Source organism: Falco punctatus, assembly GCF_963210335.1.
Source record: "Falco punctatus genome assembly, chromosome: 10".
Lineage (NCBI taxonomy): Eukaryota > Metazoa > Chordata > Aves > Falconiformes > Falconidae > Falco > Falco punctatus.
The window spans coordinates 35,936,710-35,960,808 of NC_137590.1; the positions used below are offsets into that span (position 1 = coordinate 35,936,710).

The 24,099-nt window shown below is 43.7% G+C and overlaps 1 protein-coding gene across 18 annotated transcripts in view; it reads left to right on the forward strand.

The window, feature by feature from the left end:
• Positions 1-24,099, forward strand: part of BRSK2 (BR serine/threonine kinase 2) — a 316,099-nt gene that overhangs the window by 243,688 nt on the left and 48,312 nt on the right. For 17 of the 18 annotated variants that reach the window (XM_080405930.1, XM_080405931.1, XM_080405933.1 and 14 more), the window contains exons 6-12: positions 253-286; positions 1,190-1,258; positions 4,193-4,339; positions 11,742-11,773; positions 17,235-17,399; positions 18,025-18,122; positions 23,204-23,354. In XM_080405930.1, the coding sequence (XP_080262056.1) occupies positions 253-286; positions 1,190-1,258; positions 4,193-4,339; positions 11,742-11,773; positions 17,235-17,399; positions 18,025-18,122; positions 23,204-23,354 (696 nt within the window). The remainder of the gene's footprint in view (positions 1-252; positions 287-1,189; positions 1,259-4,192; positions 4,340-11,741; positions 11,774-17,234; positions 17,400-18,024; positions 18,123-23,203; positions 23,355-24,099) is intronic. The other variant, XM_080405937.1, reaches the window with a different exon arrangement.

Consider the following 24,099-nt stretch of genomic DNA (forward strand, 5'->3'; position numbering starts at 1 on the left):
GCCGCGTCTTCTCTTCTTTCCTTGCTTTTAAGAAATTCATAGTAGGGCCACAGAATTTTGATTTATGCTAGTTTTTGACCGTTTTCTGAGTTTCTTAGAAATGTTTTCTCGTTAAGGAAAAATCTGCTGGTTTTGCACACTTGCATTCTTTATAAGCGAGCCAATCATGATTCTGCTAAACAAAATGGAAATGCACGTAATCCATAAATACCAGGCTGTTACATGCTCATTTGACTGTATTTTGTGTTTCAGATCACCACATTATGCTTGCCCTGAAGTCATTCGGGTAAGTTGTTAACACTGGTATGTATAAATATATTTTTTAAAGTGTCATTCAGTCATCTGCCAGGACGCAGATGAACCCTCCGTACAGCAAGTCCGTCCAAGACAGACAACACTGGAAAGCACACAAGAACCTGACTATGGTCTTGTTTGTTTGGCTCAGCCCTGAATCAAGCCACATCGACCATGCGAGGGAAACGACGGTGTGTTGTTCTCGCAGTACCCTTCATGCCGTGTGATCAGACAGAAACACAGAAGCCTTGCTGAGCTTGATCTCTCCGCCCAGGGGACGCAGTCCCCTACGCTTCCCTGTCTCTGATGTAGCTGTCATTTCAGTAGAACGGGGGTTGGCTGTCAGTGGTGTTGGCTTCTGTTAAATAATACGAACTATCCTTTCCCTCTGCTCTCCCTTTGTCCTCTGAAAATAAGTATCCAAGATTTCAGTGCTCAAGGTTCCCATCTTTTAAAGCGTACCTTTAACGTAAAGCTGAGCAGGGAGCGTACAGAAGACACTGTCCAGACAGTGCTGTGAGTTCGCAAATAATATGACTGGTGACAAGCTCCCTGAAGAACCAGGGAAGAGAAAAACACCTTCTTGGTGTCCTTAATGCCCCTCTGACACTGTTTGAGTGCCAGGTCTAGTCATTTGTGAGTTGTTGACCATTCCTACCCCGCTCCCTACTTCTGAGCCTGTTCTCACAGATGCCAGAAAAGGCTGTAAACTGATGTTCATAAAAATTCAATTAATGGGCTGTGTCATGGCCTCCTAGTTGGGAAGGCCAACTTGGGAAGCACGTAGCTGAATTGAAATGTGGGGTTTCCCATTCTCCCCTCTCATGTTCTTCAAGGATAATTAATTCATTTACTAGCGAGCAGTCTTTTGAACCTCTGTGTCATTGCTGCGCAGGGAGAAAAATACGATGGAAGGAAAGCAGACGTCTGGAGCTGCGGAGTCATTTTATTTGCGTTGCTAGTGGTGAGTCATCTTCCTTGCACTATCCTTTAAAAAGAAAAGAAAAATCCAAAAATGCTGCTGTATGTAATGGCGATTCTATTGACATCATGAACAGATGGGGTTTTTTACTTCCTCTATTTTTGTACCTCTCAGTTGCATCCTTTTCTCTTACTTCTACATCAGTCCCAAAGGAAAAGCAGGAGGAGTATTTCACTGCTGCTTTGAAATGCGGCTGCCCTGCACAGGAGAGCATAGGCAAGCATCAAAAACTTGTCTCCATAAAAGCTCTTTGCTGTGTTGTGATATTGCAGCACATTTTTTTGACTGGAAAGGATGTGCAGGATTACAGCTGCAGGATACAGAGACTGTCAAATAAGTTGTCCTTCACAGGATCAAAATATGGCTGGTTCGGGGAAGCGTTTGTTTTTTCTGCTGTATGTATAGATGTGTTTCAGTAGGTATATGCATACATTAACTGCAGTGTTTTATCAAGAGAAGATTTGAGTGCAACAATTTTGCTTCATGCAAGTATTGAGCTACATTTTAATTTGGTACGCTTGGGAATATAAAACTGAGCCAGTAGTACAAAGTTTAAATTAGTTTCCATCTGGCTCAGTAATACTTTCTTTAGTATTCAAAATGTGGTATCTTGTAGCTTATCCTTCTTTCGATCAAAGTTTCAGCTCTCCGTGGGATTTGTTCTGTTTTGCAGTGGTAATGTAATACTCCTAAATATACAGCAACTGGATGTCCAGCTGAAGGCAGATAGGCTTGGCATTTGTTCTCAGTTTCAATAGTATAATGTAGGAAAATATACTTTATGTTCATATAAGCGTATTCCATGTGCAGATTGAATACTGTATATGAAAATAGATTTTATGTGCATGTTAAGTTTTTAATATCTATAATAGTTGAGATGATCATCTACAATTATAAAAATAACAAGCCTGAAGTCAAATTTGGATGTCCTTGTAGATTTACTAGTAAAACTAATTACTTCACTTAAATGTTTTATTTGGCAAAAGCACTTGTACAACGTCCAATCAGAGTTACATTCTGCACATTATTTTTGCTTAAAATACTTGAAAATTGTAAAAGATTTTTGTTTAAAAAAATATTATAATTTTTTAATGGCCCAAATCAAAATACCTCAAAGTAATTGCAGTATGATGCTTTAATACCCCTTAACTGAGCTTACTCCTTTTTTTTTTATTTTTAATCATTAAAATTCACTGACATTTTTAAAGTTGTAGATTCTTTATCTTGATGTTGCAAGGGAAGAATTTTAACCATCTAACTACATAGCACCTGGTCATCTATTGCTCCTGAGCAGCTATTTTCATGGCTGATCACAGAACAGAGCTGTATAATGAGCTCTTAGTATAACTTCTTGAGTTCGTAAGAGTAGAAGAGAGAAGGTGTCAAGATGGTTAGGATTTGTAGGAGCGGGCATTTCATTTTCAGGGAGATTCTCTGTCAAGATTTGGTGTCCCTCTGTCGGTGCATCTTCATCTGTTCCTACGTAGATACACGAGCCTGCGAGATGATCGAAACACATCTATTACAGATGGAGAGCGCGGAGCTCTCCGGTTAATTATGTCAGGACAAACGCTACAAGAAGTCTCAAGCTATAACGGCGGGTGGTGGTAATAAAAGAGCTGTAGTTGTTACCTTCAGGAAATTCCACAGAGCAGCCTTGCTGACTTCATCGGGGCTTAAATTGCGTTAGCCAGTGTCCTGAGCGATCAGAATTGATTTTTCTTTAAGTCTGGAAGGGTTAGGACAGAAGTAGGTAGCGCGGGGGGTGGTGCAGAAGGGAGGCTCTCTCTTCGAGGCCGCTGGACCGAACAGACGACAGTAAATAGTGCCCAGCCACGGGTCCATCAGGTGGGTGTTCTGAGGTGGCCGTAAACAGAGCTGTTGGTCTGTAGGCTGTAGACAGGGGGTTGCTTATACAGATGCACTACTCACTGTAGTAAAAGCGGTGCCAGAACTGACAACTTAAAGCTTCATTATCACAGCAGCTGACAGCTTGCAGCTTCCCACAAGCCATCCTGGAAATGGAGGAAGCTCGGCGCTTACTGGAATTAGGCAGTGAAAGAAGGAAGTGAGAATATCTAGGAAGGTGCAGACTTGCTATAAAAGGATATCAGCTTCAGTTGGTGGCGTTATCCTAAAGATTTCAACTTCTTTTTTTCTTTTTTGTCCTTGCAGCAAGGGTAGGTCTTTTGCCACTTTTTGTGGCAAGCTGATGAGCTATTCAAAATGTAATTTCCGCTAAAAAAACCTCAAGCCATTCATGTAAGTGAGCTGCAGTAGGGAAGCAATAGGAACTGATGACCTGACCACAGCATGAGAACTGGATAGAGTGTATTAAACAGGTAGAAGGTCTGCAGCTTCCAAAGGCTAGTGTTGGTTAGGGTTTCTTTCAGATGTGTCATTTCACGGCTCCATCAGGAAGAGGATGTTCTTTACAGAAAGTCTCTCAAATGCTGTTCACCTCCTTTTCAATGTCTGCAATAAATGTGTCTCAGGAAGATTAAAAATAAGGAGACGGTAAACATTGCTGCTGTGAAAGTATGCCCAGGAGGAATACCAGAAGATCAAAAGCTTGAGCTGAATTTAAGTGAATCCATGCATCTTTGGTGAATTTGCCTGGAAAGGCAATTTCATATTTTTTATTATGTTTTATACTGGTAGTTATTTTCTAATTAAAGGTCTAATAAAAAAACTGTCCTCGGTTTTGTTTCCTGTGTTGGAGAAAATATAGCAGCACCAAGAAATTATTTATTTTCAGTAGATAAAAAGTTTTTTTCACTTATTCTAATAAATCATTATGAGCTGACTTCCTCTCTTCCATTCTCTCACCACGTTTATCCTGGCTTTTCTCCTTTTGCTCACTCCATTTCCCTTTTGCTCGTCTCTCCCATCCACCACTTTGTCACATCCCTGCAGGGTGCCCTGCCTTTTGATGACGACAACTTGCGGCAACTGTTGGAGAAGGTGAAACGTGGAGTGTTCCACATGCCACATTTTATCCCCCCAGACTGTCAGAACCTTTTGCGGGGGATGATTGAAGTGGATGCCTCGAAACGTCTCACGGTAAGAAGGCATTTGCTGCGAGTCATGTGAGCAAGGCTTCATTTGCCACCTTGTTGCGTTTACAGTTGACTGACTAAGGTAGCTTGTTGATTTGCTGCCACTGCCGTGTGTTTGCTCCTGACCGAAGGATGAGTGGAGGTGGTAGAGCGTCTGGGAAGAAGTCAGTTACCTTCTCTTTTGAATCATGAGGGCAGATTATCTTTGCGTCTCTTCTCTAGCCTCGTAATTCTCCTCCCGTGTAACAGTGGGCACTCAGAAGAAATCCCTCGGTGCTGCTGACCTGTTAGCACACTGCAGAGTCTGCCGGAATTGTCTGGCTCTCCCAGCTGGTACCGCAGTTTGTCAGGGATGTGATAGAACCGTTGGCAGGTCAAAACCGCTAGGACTGTTACTTGGAGCTTCGCTATTGGAGAGAGTATGCTTTTCTTACGTTCCTGACAAAAGCGAGGGCTTCTCACTTCATGGCACACAACCTACCTTGTGTTCCATCTTGCGTTTGCTCGGCATTACCCTCCAGCAGCCTTCAGAGCGAGGTCCTCCCGTCTGCTCTTTCCTCTTGTGCCCCGTGTTCCTGAGCACCATTAGTCCCACAGTGCTGAGCTCCTGGCATTCGGCACTGAGCCTTTGCATCCAGGATACATCCCATCACTACCACAGAGACCCTGCAAGGGTGAGCACTGCGTAGTGATTGTATCCTTCATTAACACTGTGTTAATGTTTTGGGGAATTAAAAAAAATTAGCAATTAAAATCATTTTGGAAAGCAAGATTGCCTGCTTGTCAGTGGAGGCGTCTGCCTTTATGGGTACATTGCCCTTGTAAATCCCATTGTCAGGCTGTGGTGATGATTTTATACAGATTTACTAAGCTCACAGATTCTGGGTGGGAGTATGTATAAAGAAATGTAAATTTAAAACTCCTCCTGGTTCTTCAGTCTGCTAAAATATTTATAAATAAACTCTCAGATCACTGCTTGGCCTCTCTGCTGAGATTGCTAACAACAGCATCAGTCTGTGCCAGCTGTGATGGTGCTTTTGGGATGCAGACACCTGTCTGCTAAGAAGGGAACTGAAACTCCCTTCACAACTCTCTTCACAGCATTACCTGACAGCTGCAGCTGGTTTTGCTTTCATTCAGTACGAAACCAGGTCATGCTCTGTTTGGTGACACAGGTGAAAAGTTCTTCGTGCTATTACTAATGTCCCTACCTTTCCAAACCCGGTAGCCATCACATTTGCAATACATAAGTAGCACTGACTGAATAAGTAGAAAAAAAAAAAAATTAGGCACTTTAAAAGGGCTTTTTTAAACAGATTTTTGAAGAAAGAAAGAAAATATTTTCCCAAGCATTTTCACGGAAAGAACACTGCAGAAGTTAAGGCTGTACCCTGGGGCATGAGACAGCTGTTCTTCATGACAAGAAAGTCACCGAGTCCCTCTCCAGCTCAGTTTCCATAATATAAACATAACGGGTTTTCTGTTGGGTTTGTTGGTTTTTTTTCTCTGAAAGATTTTAGTGCTGATGGATTGAGTGTGCCAGGGAGCAGGTCACGAGAGGTTGGATCTCCAAATTGTTCTGACTGAGTTTTTCCGTGGAGCACAGTCCCTAAGTGTTTTGAGTGGTGCAGTACAGCAGAGAATATACACGCATGAGAGAGAAAACAGTGAAGCTAAATCAGGGTCCCAGGGTGACACTCCCCCTGCTCCTTTTCTTGATCAAAATTAAGCTCTTATTTCCTTAGGGAGGGAAAAAAACAGATTGGATAGTTAATAACAAGCACTAACCAGTGAATTGTGAGTAAGAATTTGAAATAGAAGATACTCAAGAGCTGAGAGCCAGGAGGAGAAAAGGATAGCTCTTTGTTACTAACAGCAATCTTATTTTCATTTTTGGAGGGTCTCTTGGTTTGCTGTCCCTGCTGCTGTCACTGCCTGTGCTGCTCGGATCGCCAGGCAGAAGGGAGCTCTTTGTTTACCATGCAGGAGCTGGGAATAGACAGTTCATTTTGAGGAGAGATCTGAATTCTATTTTAGCCGTGTCCTGTCAAAAAGGGTATAAATATGGGGGGTTTTGGAAGCTTCCATTCCTAGAAAGTATCTCACTTGAATCGATTTGATATTTCTACAAAGATCTGAGCGGAATAGTGGCTTGGGTACAATAAGTACAGATGTAGCTGTTATCATTACTGATCATTTCCTCAATATCTCACTGGTGAATTCAGCAGAAAAATACAGTGGAATGTAAGGTCACTAGAATTTTTTTCTTTCATTTTTCCCTTTCTCTCTGCTTTGTTCCTTTTTTTGATTTGTATCTCTTTTCCTTTTCATCCAACTGCATTTCCCTCCCTGCAGTAATTGCCATTTCACAGCACACCCACACCTTCCCCAGTCCATCTGTTAAAATGATCAACAAAAACAGAACTAGCGTTCACATTTAACTGTCATCATTCGGCTTCAGTGTTAGAGCTTCAGAGGATTAATGGAGAGGAGGGTACTCGGGATTATTGTTACTAGCCCTTTCCTGCCTTAAGAAATAGTCATTACCTTTCTTTGTATATGATTCAATTATGGAAAACCGAGTTTGTGATGTCTTAGCGGAATATTGTTCGTGTTCACCCAGTATTACGTAGCCTTAAGTAGGGTTCATGGGACATCCTTGACCACTCTCCTTTACTGGGCCTGGTTTACTAAACGTGCTTTAAAATAAAAGAACCCATGTTTTTCTTTCAGTAGATGGCAAAAGTTGGTGCTAGCTGCTGGTCACGGTATTTCAGACCACTCGCACTCATGAAAGATGAAATCAAACCCAGAAAGAGTACGAAGGTGGTCAGAGAGCCTGTCTGAATAGCACAGCCCAAAAGAGCTCTGTGTAGTCTGCACAGGTGATGTCTAAGAAAGGTTGTACGGCTTGTCTGCATATTCATTAGAGGTAATTACTAGGGAGAGAAGGATTACTGAAACTAAAGGAAGATACAGGCACAAACCCAAATGTATGTCAAATGGCCTTACATAAAAGTAGGCTAGAAATTAGAAGAAGCATTTTAGCCATATTCTGGGACATCTTCCTAGTAGGGAAATAGTCAAAGGGAAAAGTGAACTAAGTTTTACGTTTGAGATGGTTCATGGAATAGAATGAATGCTCTCAGTGCCTGCAGTACCACAGGTTGAGGTTTCTTTTAGTTACGTGCTCTTCAGAACATGAATGTGTTTTTTTTTCCTTGGAGGTTTCAAATGATTCAGCATCTCTACAGCAGAGAATTACAGACCCTGTAGTGGAACCCATTTGCATTCTCAGCTGATATTTTCTTCCACAGAAACACAAAGGCAAAGAGGGAGAGTAAGGAGCTTTTGGTCCACTTCCCATTTCAAGGTGGATGAGCATTATTGAAACGTTGTCTGTCGAGCAAGGTGTATCAGAGCAGATATTGCAGAATAAGCTATTCTGATAAAGCTGCTGCTGTTCCACTGTTGGCATTTTATTCCAGGGTCTTCCATGTAGGGTGTCCACATACCCTGAAATACCTGACCCTGAATGTTATCGAACTTCAATTTACACACGTTGGCAGAATCTCCTCTCCGCTGTCTGTTTGGTTTTGGTTTTTCTTGAATCTAATGCATGCTAATGGTGGACCACAGCATCTAAAGAATGTTAAAAAAAATGAACAAGGGAAAACTCATCTAATTCCTTCTTCATTTTTCTAGAAGGTCTTATGGTAAGGCGCCTATCACATCATGTAAATTATCTCCCTTCGCCGCCTGTGGAATGGAGGTAATTGTCCAGCTGATATATTTAGGCTGTAAGCCTGTGGCTGCCAAGGGTCTATTCATGCACCGTGCACGTAGCACAGTGATACCTTGCCCTTGTCAAGGTCCCTGGAGGCTGTTACAGGACGGCTGCTACTACTGACACAGATAACGGTTTTACCGGTGCTGTTTGCACTGCCAGCGTGAATCCCTCGGTCAGGAAAGCCTCTCTCTTGACACTCAACAGTAGGTTTAAAGTTCAGACTAGAGGATCTTCTGAATGAGAAAGATTCATCTGAGGTGTGGGTCTGTTTAGTGCACAGATGGATTTCAGACTGTTCCCTTCCTGGAGAGGGAATTTTGAAATCTGACATGAGTTCAAGCCCAGAAGCCCTCATCCATATCCACAGACTTTGAGAAAGTTTTTCTTCAGGTCAGAACTTTTTAGCTTGGCAACCGCTCTGCTGAGATCAGTGCCGAGGATGTAGACAGTGCTGTCTTGTTTTCCATCTGCCTGTCTGTCTCCATCTGTTGTTCCCTGCCTCAGGATTCAGACGTAAGCTCCTTGGGGGAGGAGACCTCCTTTTCTGATGAGCTTATACAGCTCTGGAGCGCAGTGGGTCTCTCACCTGTGAGCGGGGCTCCTAGGTGCTGCTTCAGTATACAGGTTTAATTTTTGCATAAAACCATGATAAAGGAATTCCCCCTCTCCCTCCATCACAGCATTTGAGCTGGCAGAAGTCTCTCCTCTGACTGTGCATGTGCAATGGATCTGAGCATGTTTTGTCGTTTCAGAGATGGCATCATGAGACAATTGCCTGCGGTGGCTAGGAGATATTAGGAAGCAGCATTTTTACAACTTCCATAAAATGGCATTAAATTTGGCAAACTCATGTGCAAACAGCAAGAAGAACCCTCTGGGAAGGGTTGTTAAATGCCTTCGTCACTTAAATGCATTTAAACATTGTGTTTAAATGAAGGCAGGAGGAGTGAGATTAGCTCCCACTGTGTGTCTCCCTCCCCTGCATCGCATAGTAAAAAGCGTACAGACTTCTCCTTGTCAAAACCAATCGCCCTCCCATAACCCTCCTGTCACTTTAATGCAGATGAAAAGCAACAAAGCATTAATTAATTACCTTTAAAAAAGCGGAGAAGGTGTTGGCAGCAGCAAGCACATTTGTAGTAACATTTCAGTGCGATTATGTTTGAATCGGAATAGAAATCGGTTTCACAGAGTGCTTTTCCTACCTGGGATGTCCCAGTGCTTCACAGCAGTGGGTTTGCTGTGGGCTGGCGGTGGGTGTGTGGGTGAGCGGCAGCCGTGGGGGCTCTCACACACCTCCCAGTGTGTGTCAAGGTGCTACGGGGCTTCTCTTTTGGAAAAATGCTAGGGATCCCTTAGCCTGAAGGAGGTGGCTCAGCAAGGATGGGCAGAAGGGATTTCTCCTTGACATCTCTGACGGAGCCCAGGGGTTCTGTGACTAAGGCATGAACTGGTGACCCACCTTTCTTCCCCCTCTCTGACTCAGAAAATGATGTGCAGTTGTCTGCTTCGCCATGGCATTTCTGTGTACCACAGACACAAAAGAACAACGTGACCCATGGAGACAGAAAATGCAGCAGGAGAAACAGGCATGAAAGAGGCTTGGACATCGCTTAGCTGTTATCATCTGCATCTTGTCTGAAATCATTAATGTCTTTAACCCTCCGTGCGGTGTATATGAAATAACGAGTAGATGCGGAGGAGGTTGGGTGCACTCCTTAGCAGATCCCCACGGTGCTAGGGACCGATAAACACCGCGCTAAAATCCCGTCCCATGGAAACTGTACAAACCAGGCTCTGCTGTGTCTGTGCTGCAGCTTGCAAAGAGCCAGAGGAAGGGGGCTGCATCCCGGGGAGGGGGGGGGCGCACCCACGGTGTCTCTTCGCTCTGTTAAGCTGCTGGGGGAGATGGCAGCATGTCAGCAACATCCACCTTTCTCTTAGCGGTGCAGGGCTGAAAGGACTACCTAATACAGGAATAGTATCTCCTGCCCCTTCTGCTGAAGGGGGATTCTGGTGAACTCCCGGCTGGAAGCTCTGCGAGTCTGCCCGAGCCCGGGGGGGGGTGCTGGGGGTACTGGTGCTCCCAGTGCCTGGGCTGGGTAGAGGACAGCGAGGTACGTGAGTACCAACTGCACTTCTGATCACGGTGCTGGTTCAGTCTTGGTTTTAAAGGAGGCTGTTTGTCTCCTACAGATCCCTCCAGACTCCTGTCATGCTTTCCTAAGCTGTATTCCCTTGTTTCTTTGTTTTCAGGAAAAGCCCTGTCTCACTTGAAAAATGATCTCATACAGAGCCGACCTCAGATCTCCCTGGTTGCCCAGGCATGGAGCTGTTGTTCCATAGCACAGAGGTCTCGGATTCCTTGCTCTCTGAGCTTTCTTGCTCCTACTTTCTATCTCTGTGATTTTGTTGTTTGTGTGTTCCTCTTTTTATTTTTTTCCTTTTCTCTCTGATTCTCATTATTCTGGAATTGAAGTGGAAAGTAATAAGAGCAGGACAGCTGTCTCCGTTCTTCCTGACCAGTTTAATGAGTCTGTGATTTCATCTTATAGCTGTTAGCACTTGAGTTTCCTCCCAGCCCTCCCCTGTCTCTCACCTGCGTGTTGCACAAATGCAAGCCTGTGTGCAGTGAGTGTGCATATTGTTCTGCACATACAAAGGTGCTTCATAACGGGTAATATGAGAAATATTGTCCACATAATGAATAATCCCTGGGCATCTAGAAAAAGTTATTTTCTACTGTGATGATGCTTAAAAACAAACCACAAAAAAAACCCCAAAAACCAAAAAACAAACAATTAGGAAGGTTCACATGCTCTATGTCATGTGAACAGCGTGTTCTCTTTTACTGGTCAAGAGTTTCTCTTGGAAAAAGGCTGCGACTTTCTTTTCCCCATACTGGTGGAAAACATGGTCATCACGTAACATTTGCTGGGATCTGCCTCCCACAGGTGGACAGGGCCACTGTTCAGCTCTGCCAGGTCCCTCGAACCCTGGAACAATGAATGGTATTATTTTGACATAGAACCTTATTCTATGGGTCATCAGATTTTATTCATAAATGAGAAGCCAGTCAGGAATGGGTTGTGGCGGGAGGTTGTATCACACGCACAGCGTATTTTGTTTATTCACTTTATGTTTGAACCTGTTTCTGTTTCCTTCCTTCTCTCTCTCTCTCTGTCCCCCTGTCCTATCCCCCCCCCCCCCCCAAACTAGAAATGAACTTGAGGTGTAAAGAATCAGCTGTTATGCACATACAGAAAGGAGCAGTTTCTAAGCTTCAATTAAGTTTTACAGAGGAAAGGCTTAGGAAGGGAAAAACTTCCATTGCCAAAACACTTCCCTGTGAAGCCTTGTACTTTTCCTAGGGTTCTGTGTGCATTTTCCTGGGATTTGCTCCTGAATGATTCCTTATGTCCAGAATTACGGGCTCCTTTCCAGTGGGGTGGCTGAGGAGGAGCGTGCTCTTTATGCAAAATAAGGTTCCTTTTGTTTGCACGGATCCATCTCTGGAATGTTGGACTTAACTTGAATAAGCCTTGAATAAGGATGTCTTGTGGAGTTAACTTTTCTATTTTACAGCCCTAATTTGTTGTTTTCTTTTCCTTCACAGCTAGAACATATTCAGAAACACATATGGTATATGTAAGTAACTCTTTTTAAATTCACTTTTGTATGTATTCGTTACTGGTTCTGTTACAGGAGCTAATATTCTAGTGATCTCTGAAGGGAGATACTGGAGTCTGAAAGCAGCTTTCATACATGTGGAGAAAGTGGCAGAGGACAGAAGGCATCTAATTTTTCTTTTTATCCTTTGCTACTCATATAATTTCATCTGTAGATATATACATACCAAGCCAGGAACTTTTCATACAGCGGCTAACAATTGTTTGAACTAAGACATTCAGTCCAGCAACTTGCTGTGTTGAAAAGATACCTGCAGGTGATCAGCAAAAAAAGCCCCAACTCCAACCATATTTAGTTTTCCATCGAAGAGCTACATACAATCCCTTGTAATACCTTCTTGACAAGAAAGCCTTCAGTTGTTACTTCTTGGCATCTTGGCTTTTCTCAGAAGTAGAAACAAAAGTGATGATATTGATAAGTAAGTACCTGTGAACAAGAGCTTTTCTGTCTTCTAATCCCTGCTCCTCCTCCTTTGCAGCAAGCTAAGAGGCTGCTTGTGACCTTGTAACCTGTTGATGTGAGAGTAGTTCTGTGACTTGATTAAGAGCAGCAGTCTTGACAGTGAAACAGGAGGTCTGTGGGAAAGGTACACGACTGTCTAGTGGTTTGGGTATAAGGAAGATTGATGGCTTTTAAAAGTGACCTTGCACTTTGCATAGCATTGATAGTATTTCAAGGAACCTAAGTAAATAAAGTAATTTTTTATACTGATGATAACCTAATCAAACTAAGGTGAATACTTCACATATTAAACAAAGAAATGATGCTTTGATACATGCTTCTCAGGGTCAGCATACCTACAGGTTCCCCAGGTGGGTGATAAGGGAAGTTCAGCCTTCATAATCCTGTCATTGCTCTTGGGAAATACTTGAGGATGATATGAACTGGTATTTAAGCCTATCACCAGGAAAAAAAAAATCATACACCTTTGTTCTGATTCATTTTGTTTTCTCTGATTGTGTCTCGTGGGTCATGTTCACTTCTGGATTTACCTGACCTTGACAGGACCTGAGGGGCATTCGACAGTTTGTTGAGTAACATGTTTTTTTCTTAGTTCACCTAAAGGGTGGCAGCCCTCTGCCCATGGTGCTCTCATGCTCTCTGCAGTTACTAGACTTGGCACCTTTTTAAACCAGAGAAGGATCAGAGCGTTGTTTGCTGCAGATATTATTTTGTAAAACTCTTACGGATAAATGTAGGAGAAGGGGACAGGGGAAATCTCTAACTGTAACCTCTGAGCTGCCCTTCCTGTAATGTCTCACTAGCAATTCCAGCAGTAAAGGCTGGTTCCATCACACTGGACAGCTGCTCCCCCTGTTCCTTCGTGGAGTGAAATGAGCTGACTTTCTATGTGCTTTGATCAGGACTGAAATAGGAACTGAAATGATATGTCATCGATCAGTTAAGTTATTATTCTAACCCTCCTCAAGATTTTTGCCTGGAAGTTTCCACCTGTCGGAGGACTGTTGTCCCAGGCTCACATGCACGATTAGGCAGGTGTTATTTTATTAATTTATTTAGAATTGGAAGATTTATTTCTTTGCAGACATAAGCGTTTGAACATTTTCATGTACTTCTCCATGAAGGTCACGCGCTCTGATGATTGACACAGTAAACAGCTTTTTTACCCTGATGGAAATAGCATCTGAGGCTGTTTTCAGAAGTGGAAACTGAGTTTTGCAAAAGCAAGTCTCCCCTAGACTCACTCCGAGTGTAGTCAATAGAGAGAGAAAGGTTCTTCCAGAAGTCTGTTCAGATTGCCTAAAATGAAGTTTCTGCTCAAAATAGCTTTTTTAATGAGTCGCTTTCTCATTTTCTCTGTACTGGCCATGGATTGACCTAAAGAGGTTAACCTCCTTTGGCTAAATTTAGTCTGTGAATAACCCTGCCACCTCCAAAACTCAGCTACTTTCATCTGGTGATGTTTCACAGCCTCTTGCATTCACTTTGCCTCGAAATATTGATGCTGACAGAGAAGGAGGGGTTAGAAGTGTTTTACTCTGTGGCTGTTTTGCCCACATCTTTCATGTTTTTCCTTATTTCATGGAACACTACTATTCTACGTAAAATCTTCATTCTTTGTCATATGTAGGTTACTGACCTGAAAGTTGTACTCGGAACACGTAACTGATTTCACTTACTTCTTCAAATAGATATTAAGGCTGCTGTAAAACTGAGGAAAAGATTTAATTGCAGACTCGGAAGACAGAGGAAGAGGTCTTGAAAGCAGAAATCATGATTCACAAGCCTAAAAAAGGAAAAAAGAAACCAAAGAGAAACCTTTCATCACCAACCTCCAGTTCTTCTTGCTCTCCCACCCAAATTAATTCAGCAAGGGTTTTTTAAGCCTTTGTAATTGAAATTATTTACTTTTACCTCAAGCACAGGTTATCATTAATCAGCAAATAAACAGCAGTTATTTTCACATCTTTTTAATAAGGCAAGAGGGCAAATAAAATTAGCTAATATGGTAAATACATATTCCTGTAACACTGAGTTATTGCCCTAATTGGGAAGGTACCAAATTTACTAAAACCAGAAAAAGAAAAACTGTACTGGTTCTGCTTTGCTTTGCACTGATGCAAATGTGCGTCTTGGTGAGATGCACAAGGGAATTTCATGGAGAGACTGAAGAAGTCTGCCCGGCTCTGGCATCACAGCCGCCGCGTGCGCCGACCCTCACAAGAGAGGATGGGTTTCAAAGCAGCAATTACATTCATGTGGGCCTTCAAAAAATGCCCGTGATTTGCAGTATTTCTCATGTGACGTTGTTTGATGTCTGTCTGGGCTGAAACGCCACGCATTCCTCACTCCCTGCTAGGCGCAGACGGCACAGGCAGTGCAGCGGTGGCACTCGCAGTGCAGAGCCGGCGGGTGCCGCTGCCCGAAGCTTGGCATCGCGCTGCCGAATGCCGAGGTGCCTCTTAGGAGGTTTTGCTTCTACCTGATGAGGAGGTGTGGAAATTCCTGCCTAGGTCTGAGGCTGATCAGGTGCAGGGCGTAAGGAAAAGCTACAGAAGATGGCAAGCTGTGCTCTCTGGAAGTGGCTCCCACGCTGGCTGATACAAAAGGAGCTTGCAGGTGGTACTCTGCTGTAGGCTGGGGCCACTAGTAGGGAACCCGGATTTTCTGGAAATTTTCAAAAACAGTAATTCTTTTTAATCTCTTTAAATTACCTTAAGGTCATCTGCTTGTAACATAATGAGTGATTAATTAAGTCAATACCTTTTAACAGTGAACTGCAGATCATTAAAAACCAAAACCACTCAGCTGCTGTTTAAAGGTCCATCCCGCAAGAATTTATCTTACTGACAAGGTCATCACTGGCTTTAAGAGTGCAAGGTTATGATCTAATCATTGCTTCTTACCTGATGAGAGCTAGATCCTGATCCTAAGAGGTAGGAGTCACTACTTCTTAAAGCAGGGCACTCAAGGAATAAGCTTTTTCTTTAGTTGAACGAGGATTTTTGAATCTAGCCCTTAGATTTAAGACCATGGTGTCATTGCAGAAGACACAGACACTTCTGCAAGATTCCAGGAGGACATCAGAAGCTGTGTTTTAGTGGTTTGATGCATAGGAACAAGTCCCAAGGAGCAGATTCTTTCTCTGTCCTGTATATTCTGCTTCCAGCCTCCTAAAGTGAATAAAACTGAGCAGGGTGTGTGAGAGTGCTCAGAGTAAGAGAAGAGGGATCTGACCCATGTTGTCATGACCCCTGTAATGCACACCGGAGTCTGATTCCATGGCATGTATCCCCTACGGGCTGAAGACATTCTCATTGCTTCAAGAGAAGATAAAATGAAAATTTGCAAGGAGTCTTTCTGCAAGTGACACCCCACAAACGTAGTTAACAGAGCAGGTGCCTCACAACTGCATTTCAGCTGCTTAAAAAGAAATTGCAAGTAGCACCCAGCAATCTCCTGTGCTTGAGGTGCGGCATGTAGCTGCCCTGCCCAGCGTCAGAGCCCTGGCTGCAGTGACAGCATTGCCTTCTTACCTTGGAGGAGATAATCTGCATTGGCTCTCCTTTTGGTACGCTGGCTGAGACCTTGATCTCATCTGTATCCCCTACCAGAGTTGCTTTCTAACTTACCCAAGAAAAATTAGGGGCATTTGAATTGGAGCTCGTTCTTCTGTGTAGCCACGTGGATAGCTCACATCTGAGCCCAGAGCATTTTAAACAGTGCGAGTAAGTTCCCAGGCTGTGTTCGCCTGATTTCTGCCAGCATCAAAAGGAAGACTCTCTTGCGCAAACACAACCCCATAAACAGCAAATGTTGACATCTGATGCAATTTAAATACTCCTGATGCCTGTTGCCCACCCAGGGAGCCTGGACCCAACAGTCACACATTTCCCTCACACAAAGGAAAGGGAGGACCTCACCCAAAGAGTAGGAAATCCTCAACACGCACAAAGCATCCACTGAGAAATAGCAAAGGTTCAGGGTAGGTAGTTCCTCCAACCAAAATACCCACACACACACCAAACCCACCTCTCTGGGTGGGTAGAGTTTATGTAAATTGCTCACTGTAAATGAAAAGAAACGCTATTCGGGGTGCCTGCAATGTGCATCAGTCGGTCAGTTATAGATACTCTGAGACCTCGACCTGTTTCTTACAGTCAGGGCCTTCAATTGCAACAAATAATATTTCCTGAGCCTGGCGAACAGGATGAGCTAATTATGCAGGAAGCCTGTATTAACTCTTTTTAAAGCAGTATATGCTCTACCGCTCATGGTGTATTCTGAGGTCTGCCACTGACCTTGGCCATCACGCTTGAGCCACAATTTTCAAATTGGCATGTCTGAAGAGAAGTAGAGGTTGTGATATTAGGGCATATAAATAAACCACTTGCTTCCCCCAAAACCCTTTTTAAAGTGTGTCAAGTGGGGACCTGAACACTGGGGTCTCTTAACCCCATCGGAAGCTTTAAAGAAGCTGCTGCAATGCCCGTTGTAATCGGAATTGGTGACAAACACTGGCGGTTTGTTTGCAGCTCCTTCTTTGAAAGGGAACCATTCAGCTTGTGCCTTTCAGCCTGATGGCCTGAGGTCTGGCCAGCCCCTCTAAAGCTGCCTAGCATGTTAGAAACATTTGGCATCAGGACGCTGAGCAGCTGCTTAAATTGTGAAGGTGCTGGTAAGTGAGGTGCCTACTGCCTTGCTGACTGAACGCAGGCACTTCTCATTAAAGACCCAAATCCACAAGGTGCTGGTCACTCTGAGCCTTCACGGCAATTTTTTTTGGAAAGAATTATCTGTCTGGTCGGGAGCTCTGGTCTCCCAGTGGGAATTTAACAAGCCTTTTCCATCCGTTGCTGCAGGCTGTGTTTCAGACTACGGGTTCAGTTGTGACTCATGTTTCTTTTCTCTCCTTTCCCTGTCCCCCTTTCTCTTTCTCATCTTCTTTCCTCTGCAGAGGGGGTAAGAACGAGCCAGAACCAGAGCAACCAATCCCTCGAAAGGTGCAGATTCGTTCTCTCCCTTCCTTGGAGGATATTGACCCAGACGTGTTAGATAGCATGCACTCGTTAGGCTGCTTCCGTGACCGAAATAAACTCTTACAGGACTTGTTGTCGGAAGAGTAAGCACTTGCTCAGTCTTCATATCAGTTGGGTGTCCACGGGCTGGGATGCTTATAAACCTGGGGAGAGGGAGCGAGTGCTCTGCCTGATGTCTCTCCTGGGAGGGACCAGCAGCAGTTTCGCCCCCCCGGCGCCCCGTGGCCGGCGAGGTGCTGGGCACACGTGCTGAGCCTTCCTGCGCCGGGCGGGGAGCTGCCGTCGCTGTTATTTCTGTTGGCTGTGCCTTTGCTGGCAGATTTTTATTTATTTCAAGCTTATACTGAGAGCTGGTGTCTTTCCTGAGGTGTTAAAAGGGCCACATAGTGGAAGGAGCGCTGAGACGCTCAGGAAACCTGTCTGGCTGCCCCTCCTCCTTGGACTTCTGTGGACGCGTTGCCTCCTCTGTCCTGTGCCTCGGTTCGGCGTGTGTAACGTGGGGATCGTGTCTCCTCTGCTCACGAGCTGCTTGCTGGGGAGCGAGGTTCTCGAAGGCTCTGTGGGTTGTGTATCTCGCTGGCAGGCACGTGAACCTTCCAGCTTATGTAGAATAACTGTAACCGAGTGTTTGATGAGAAGGGTTTATCTACATGTGGATTTTTTTTCTTCAAATTGAATGATTTTTTTTTTCTTTTTTTTTTTTTTCAGGGAAAACCAAGAGAAAATGATTTATTTTCTTCTGCTTGACCGGAAGGAGAGGTATCCCAGTCATGAAGATGAGGATCTTCCCCCCAGAAATGAAATAGGTACTACAAATATGACCTCTGTCACCATGAACCCATCTCAACTAGTTCCTCTTCACCTTTTTTTTTTTTTTTTTTGTAATATCAATATAAACCCTAGCATCACTGTTACCTTCCCAGTGAAACAGTGTCCAGCATTGGAGAATGCTCAGCCTGAGGCAGGCAGGCCGGGGCTGTGATTAAACTCGCAGGCTTCGTTTTTCAGGATGTGTCTGTCTCAAAGCGCAGAAACATCCAATCTGATCTTGAATGTGGGCTTTTCTTAGAAAACATCATGTGGACACACAGGCTGCCTCTGCGCAAGCAGTCGAGGTTTAGAATTAGCATCGTCTGGTGGTGGAATTTTCTAATCACTCATCTACATGCAGTATTGCAGAAATGATGCTTCTAGACTTGAGCTAGTAAGACTGTGTAGCATCGCATCCCCAAGGAGTTACGCAGGTACACATGCTCTTTTCCGTAGGCAAATGCATGCACTGGTGGAAGTATGAATGATATCACTTACCTGGTTATAGTACATACATCAAAATCCTATGTTTTTAGACTATCGTAGAAAGATCTAAAAAGCTGAATATGCAGTAAGATTATATATCTTATAAAGCTCTTGTGATACCTGTTGGTTCCCAAAGAACTGTTCGTTAGTATTTTAGGGTACTGTTCATCACCAAGGACTTCACTAATCTAGACGAAAGGAAAAATGCTTCCCTAAGGAGCTAACTGTGTAAGTGGCTCTTGCTGTGCAGAGTGACAAAACTTTTAACTACTAAAGGATTAGTCCATTTCTAGCAATGACCTGAAATAGCATTTTTACATAGTGGAGTTGTGATTTTAAGTTATTTTATTTCAGCACTTTGAAGGCTATAAGCAAAGTGCTCTTTATTTTCACCTGGAATCACCCAAGCCTCCGGGGCAGTGGTATATTGAACTGTGAGTCTGTTAATACTCTGTTGGATTATTACCTTATCCAGCTTCCAGGCTCTATAATTTTGCAGGGAATTCTCTTCTATGGAGGAAGAGATGGAAGTTTTTATGCAACACAGTAGTTTTTAAACTCTTACCCTGGTCAGAGCTACAGAGAGCACACTAGCAGGGATCCTGATGAAGATGGTTAGATGTGCCAGCTGCAGGTCCTGTGGTCAAAAGCCCCTTGTTCAGTGCAGTTTATAGTCTGGCACGTTACTAATGAGCTTTTGACTCAGATTAGCCTGCCACATAAGGACACTACCATCTTGTTTTAGAAATATTTTTGTCATAAGAAAAGAATCGAGGTGACTCTAGAATCTTCCTATCCAGCATGTAAGTGCTATACCCTAAATACATCCTGTATCTCTCGTGTACGTGGCAAAGTGTTTTCATGGTTTGAACTGAACTGTTCTGCTCCACTCTTGCATTTTTTTGTGCAAGGAGTGAAAATGTTCCCCAACAGGGAAACACCACTCTGAATGTAGCATTGTGCCTTATCGGCACATTTTAGAATCTTTGAGCATTATTGAGTGTTTGTAGGTTGTATTTCCTCTTCCACAGGAGGTTTCCACCGCCTCTGTTCCCAGCAGTGTCTCTGAGAACATGGGGCAAGGTTTAATTAAGAGCAGTCCTGCTTCTGATGAATATCTCATCATTAGCCGTTAGCCATGGCCTTGCACAAAGAAGGGCAGGGAAAAAGTAACAGATTTAATAATAGCAGCTTGAGGAAGCCACGTTCATAAGAGTTGCGTGTTGCCCAAGCTCTTGTGGGAAAAGAAAGGGAGGGGAAAAGTGCATCCCAGAGTACTTTGCTTTTTCCTCTTTCTTTGCATGTTGGCTCTCAGAAAGGGTGGATGCAGGTACACGTACAGCAGGCTCAGACTAGCACTCTCTTCTGGTGGCCCTTCTGCCTGTCTGAGGTATATGAAGCTTTCTCAAAGGGCCGGGGAAAGGCCGCCTTCACTGCCTTTCAAGTCCAGCCGCATTTTCTTTACCTGAAAACACAGAAATGAGAAATTTATCATTAAAATGAATGAATGTCAACTAATGTCTCCTTGAGGGGACACCTTTTTGTGGGGTGGAGTTTCTTTAACAAACCAGAGAACAAGAGATTGGGCCAGAATAGCCGTATAGGATATAGGCGCCCCGTCCAGACTCGGAAGCTGAACCTTTATTTCCCACCTTCCAGATGAATGCCTTTATAATTGGATCATTACCTAAATTACTCTCTCTTCCTCTGTAAAAATCCTTAGGAATGGCTTCATTTCTCCGATGTGAAATAAGAGGAAAATGCATCCTCAAAACTATCATAGATCCAGACTAGAACTTGATTTTTTTTCCCCATGTGAAATATTTCCAGGGTCAGGAAGAGAAGGGCAAACATGGGAGGTTTTCCTATTTTTAATTCCTGTACTTCTGCAAAATCTTCTGCTGCTTTCATATGATGCCATTTTAGTCTTTATGGCAGGATGGCTGTGTATTGAACTATTTCTTTAGTATCTTTCGACTTGACAGGGATGACAGATTTGGTGCCCTGTCAGTTCTTACTCAAACCTTTTTGAAAAATATGTGTATTACTTGCTACACTCAGCCATGTATAGTGTAGGACTGTAGGCAGTTTTAAAGAGGAATCAAATACCTTTATTAAAAGCTCAACCACTTTTGTGCAAGCTTCTGGATGTATTTTCCATCAAACTTTTTGTGAATTGCTGTTGCTGAATTTATAGGTGTGTTTCACCACCTGCTCTTTTTGCTTAGTCTGTCTCTTCGATAGTCTAAAATACAGATTGTAAATCAGTATCTTCCAGCATCTTGAGCAGCAAGGGCTGATACATAAGAACCATTTAGCTTGTTAGCGATATCCTTCTCCTCCTTAATTGTTCTGTGGATTCCCTCATGGTCCCTCTGGCAACCGTCCTTCTCTCAAGCTTTCTCTTCCTGATGGCTGTACAAAAACCTGATATTCAAGTCTTTAGTTAATTCTTCTTCAGATTTCTTCTCTGTCTTTTAATGTCCACTTCTGTAAGTGTCACTCAGCTGAGTTTCCCTTTGGTGAAGTCTTCTGTTTTGAACATGCTTGGATCAAATTGCCTTTTTAAACATCAGTTCGTTAAATGCTTTTCTTGCCTTTTTCCATCTCTGTTGTTTGGACTGTAATATTAACTAAGATGGATGCAGTATGAGTTCGCTCAAGTCCGTTCTTTTGACATTAGCTGCTTTCTTCATCTCCCTTCTCCTGCCTCCTTTTCCTTTCTTTTAAACTGCACTCTTCCACCTTCCTTTCTAATGTCCGATATCCCTCTGCAAAACTAGTATCAGCTCTCCGTTGTTGATACCAAACGTAATTCATTGTCGTTACTTGTGTTACATGGCTCTAGTCACACTTGTGGTACCAGCAGTTGTCCTGTGGGATGAATCTTTTCTCATATTTCGAACTTGTTGGAAGAAGCCAGAGTCTGAAATGTTTAAACCCTGTCCCAGCTTCCTTTGGACCACTTCCATGTATGCAGCTGAAGTCACCCAGTAGAACTGCTTTATTAGGTTCATCTCCCTTTATTTTTCCCTCAACTGTATGCACTATGTATTTTTCCTAATCTGGAGGTCGTTGCCCCTGCTAGTATTTTCTACTGTCTTTTTATGACTGGACATAGACTGAAATAGAGTGAGATACAACTGCTTTTTTTTTAATTAATTTTTAAGAGGAACGTTATTACTATGAATACAAAGAATACTTGGGTTATACTGTGATGGGGTCAGCTGTTATCACTAGCCCATCTGCATGTGAGCCGTCTCTGCTCATCGTTTCAAATATAAGCCCTGCCTTAAAGATCTTGTTCTGGAAAAAATTAGGTGAGAGAAGAAACAAGCAGGAGGGAGGCGGGGGTGAGGAGGGCAGGATAATAAAAATAATACCATCAGACTAGGCAGTACCACTGTCAGGTGTGGTGTTTCAGGTTTTATAAAGGAGTCCTGGCGGAGGAAGAAGCCTTGGGGGCTGGGCACTGTGAGCTTTTGTCTAACTGCAGGGGTGAAGAATGCTGGTTTTTACAGGTGGTCACTCCCCACTAAAATTAAAACTGTGTCCATAAATAGAGACAGGGAACTGAAATAGCCCAGCCAAAGGAAAGAAAATCCTTCTGTAGTTTTTTTCTGCCTTCCTCCTTTTTACTGTTTGGATGCCATGAGAGATGTCGGTAATAAAACATCTCAGCGGGTCTGCATTTGGTTCCTGCTGCACCATGGAAGTGTGCATGGCTTGGCCAGCCCCCTTCTGCAGTGCAGCCTGGTATCTACTCTTCTCAAAGCAATTTAGGTGTGCTCCTCAGTACCTTAATAAATGTTTCTTAGCACCTTTAGGAATGAATTGCCTTTAAATATGTCATTCTTAGACCTCAGTTTCACTCTGTAAAGTAAAGGTAGCACTTCAATACCTCATAGAAATGTTACACGTTAAAAAGTGTAAAGCGCTTCAGTTATTGTAGCAGTAAAAGCTGTACACTGACCTGTGAGATAAATTTCAGTAGCTCTCATTGGAGATTCATTTTGGGTGATCAAGTATGTTTAATTTCTAATGTCGAAGGGAGGAAAAATACAAAGCAGTGGGGAAAACCTGAAATCTAATCTTAAAGATGCAAAAAAAGGGCGTTTTCAGAGGAGGATGCAATTCTGAGTTCAGAGTGTCCTCCTGTCCCTGTGTGACATTTAGTCTCGCTGGCAGGGACATCGAAAGCAAGCTCCAGCAACCCGAGTACATGTGCGGGATCCCTACATGGCTTATGCTCTGGCTAACAGCTTGTGCTATAGCCCATGCTGTCATCTTGTTATTACCGTTATAAGCTCTGTAAGGTTATTTCTGCGAGCTACGCTATAGCGGTACCTTTATTTTACAGTGCTTGTGCATTCAGGGCAGTAGCAGTGCTCCTTTCTGTCGGTGGATTGCAACTTAGGTCTTAGTGTTTGCAAATTTGGAGGAAGGGAGAGACTGCAAAAGTTTGTCTCCGTCATGAAGATCCCCGTCTCCGTAAGGGGAGGTGTGGGGGTGAGGTTGAGGAAGGGTTTAGCCAACCTGTGTGAGGTAAGTCACAGCCGAATTCAGCTGACGGTGTTTTCTTTTCGTAAAGATCCCCCCAGGAAGCGCGTGGACTCCCCAATGCTGAACAGGCATGGGAAGCGGCGGCCGGAGAGGAAGTCGATGGAGGTTCTCAGCGTGACAGACGGTGGCTCCCCAGTCCCTGCTCGCAGAGCTATTGAAATGGCACAACACGGACAGAGGTGGGTCTCTCCTTTACCCAGGAGTCTTGCCTCGCTGGGTTTGCTGCCCCTTTCTGTGTTACACGTACAAAGGAGCTGTGGAGCTTTTCTGTTGGCACTAGCACTCGTGACAACTCCCAAGCACATGTGCCACATGATCTGGCAGCCAGCAGCACTTATGCACACAGGACCAGAAGTCCTGCCAGGGGCTTAAGGGTTCTGTTCGCTTGCAGCTATTGCTCAGGAAACCACCGTGTCCTCTGGGCAAGACTCATCTCACCTCTTTTTAATTGTCGAGGACACAGGCGTTTGGTCTAAGCTCGTGATACAGGCTCTAGGCAATGGGGACAGACGAGGGCTTTGGAAGGTCTCAGATACATATGTCCTCTGTTCCAGCAATCTTAGGTGGGATAAATTACCCTCCAGTTGTTCCTCTCTGTCTCCGTAGCCTACAATAGGAATCTAGATGACTGTCTTGGATTAGGTGCCTAGATTTTGGGCACCTGAATTTAAATAAGATGAACCCCACCCTCTGTGTCATCAGAACAGCTTAAATCTGGAAAGCCCTGTCCAGGCATCTGTGGATGCCTCTAAAATGTGCTGTCAGAGCCAGCATGCGTCTGACCCACATAAATTGCCACATGCCTCTAAAGTGATGGAAAATACATATTTTTGCCTCTTTTCTATCAAAGGAAGTGTCAGTCTCGTGGAGAAACAGCAGAGGAAAGCAGCGTCTCCTCAAGGCAGGTTGTGGGAGAGTAAGTGA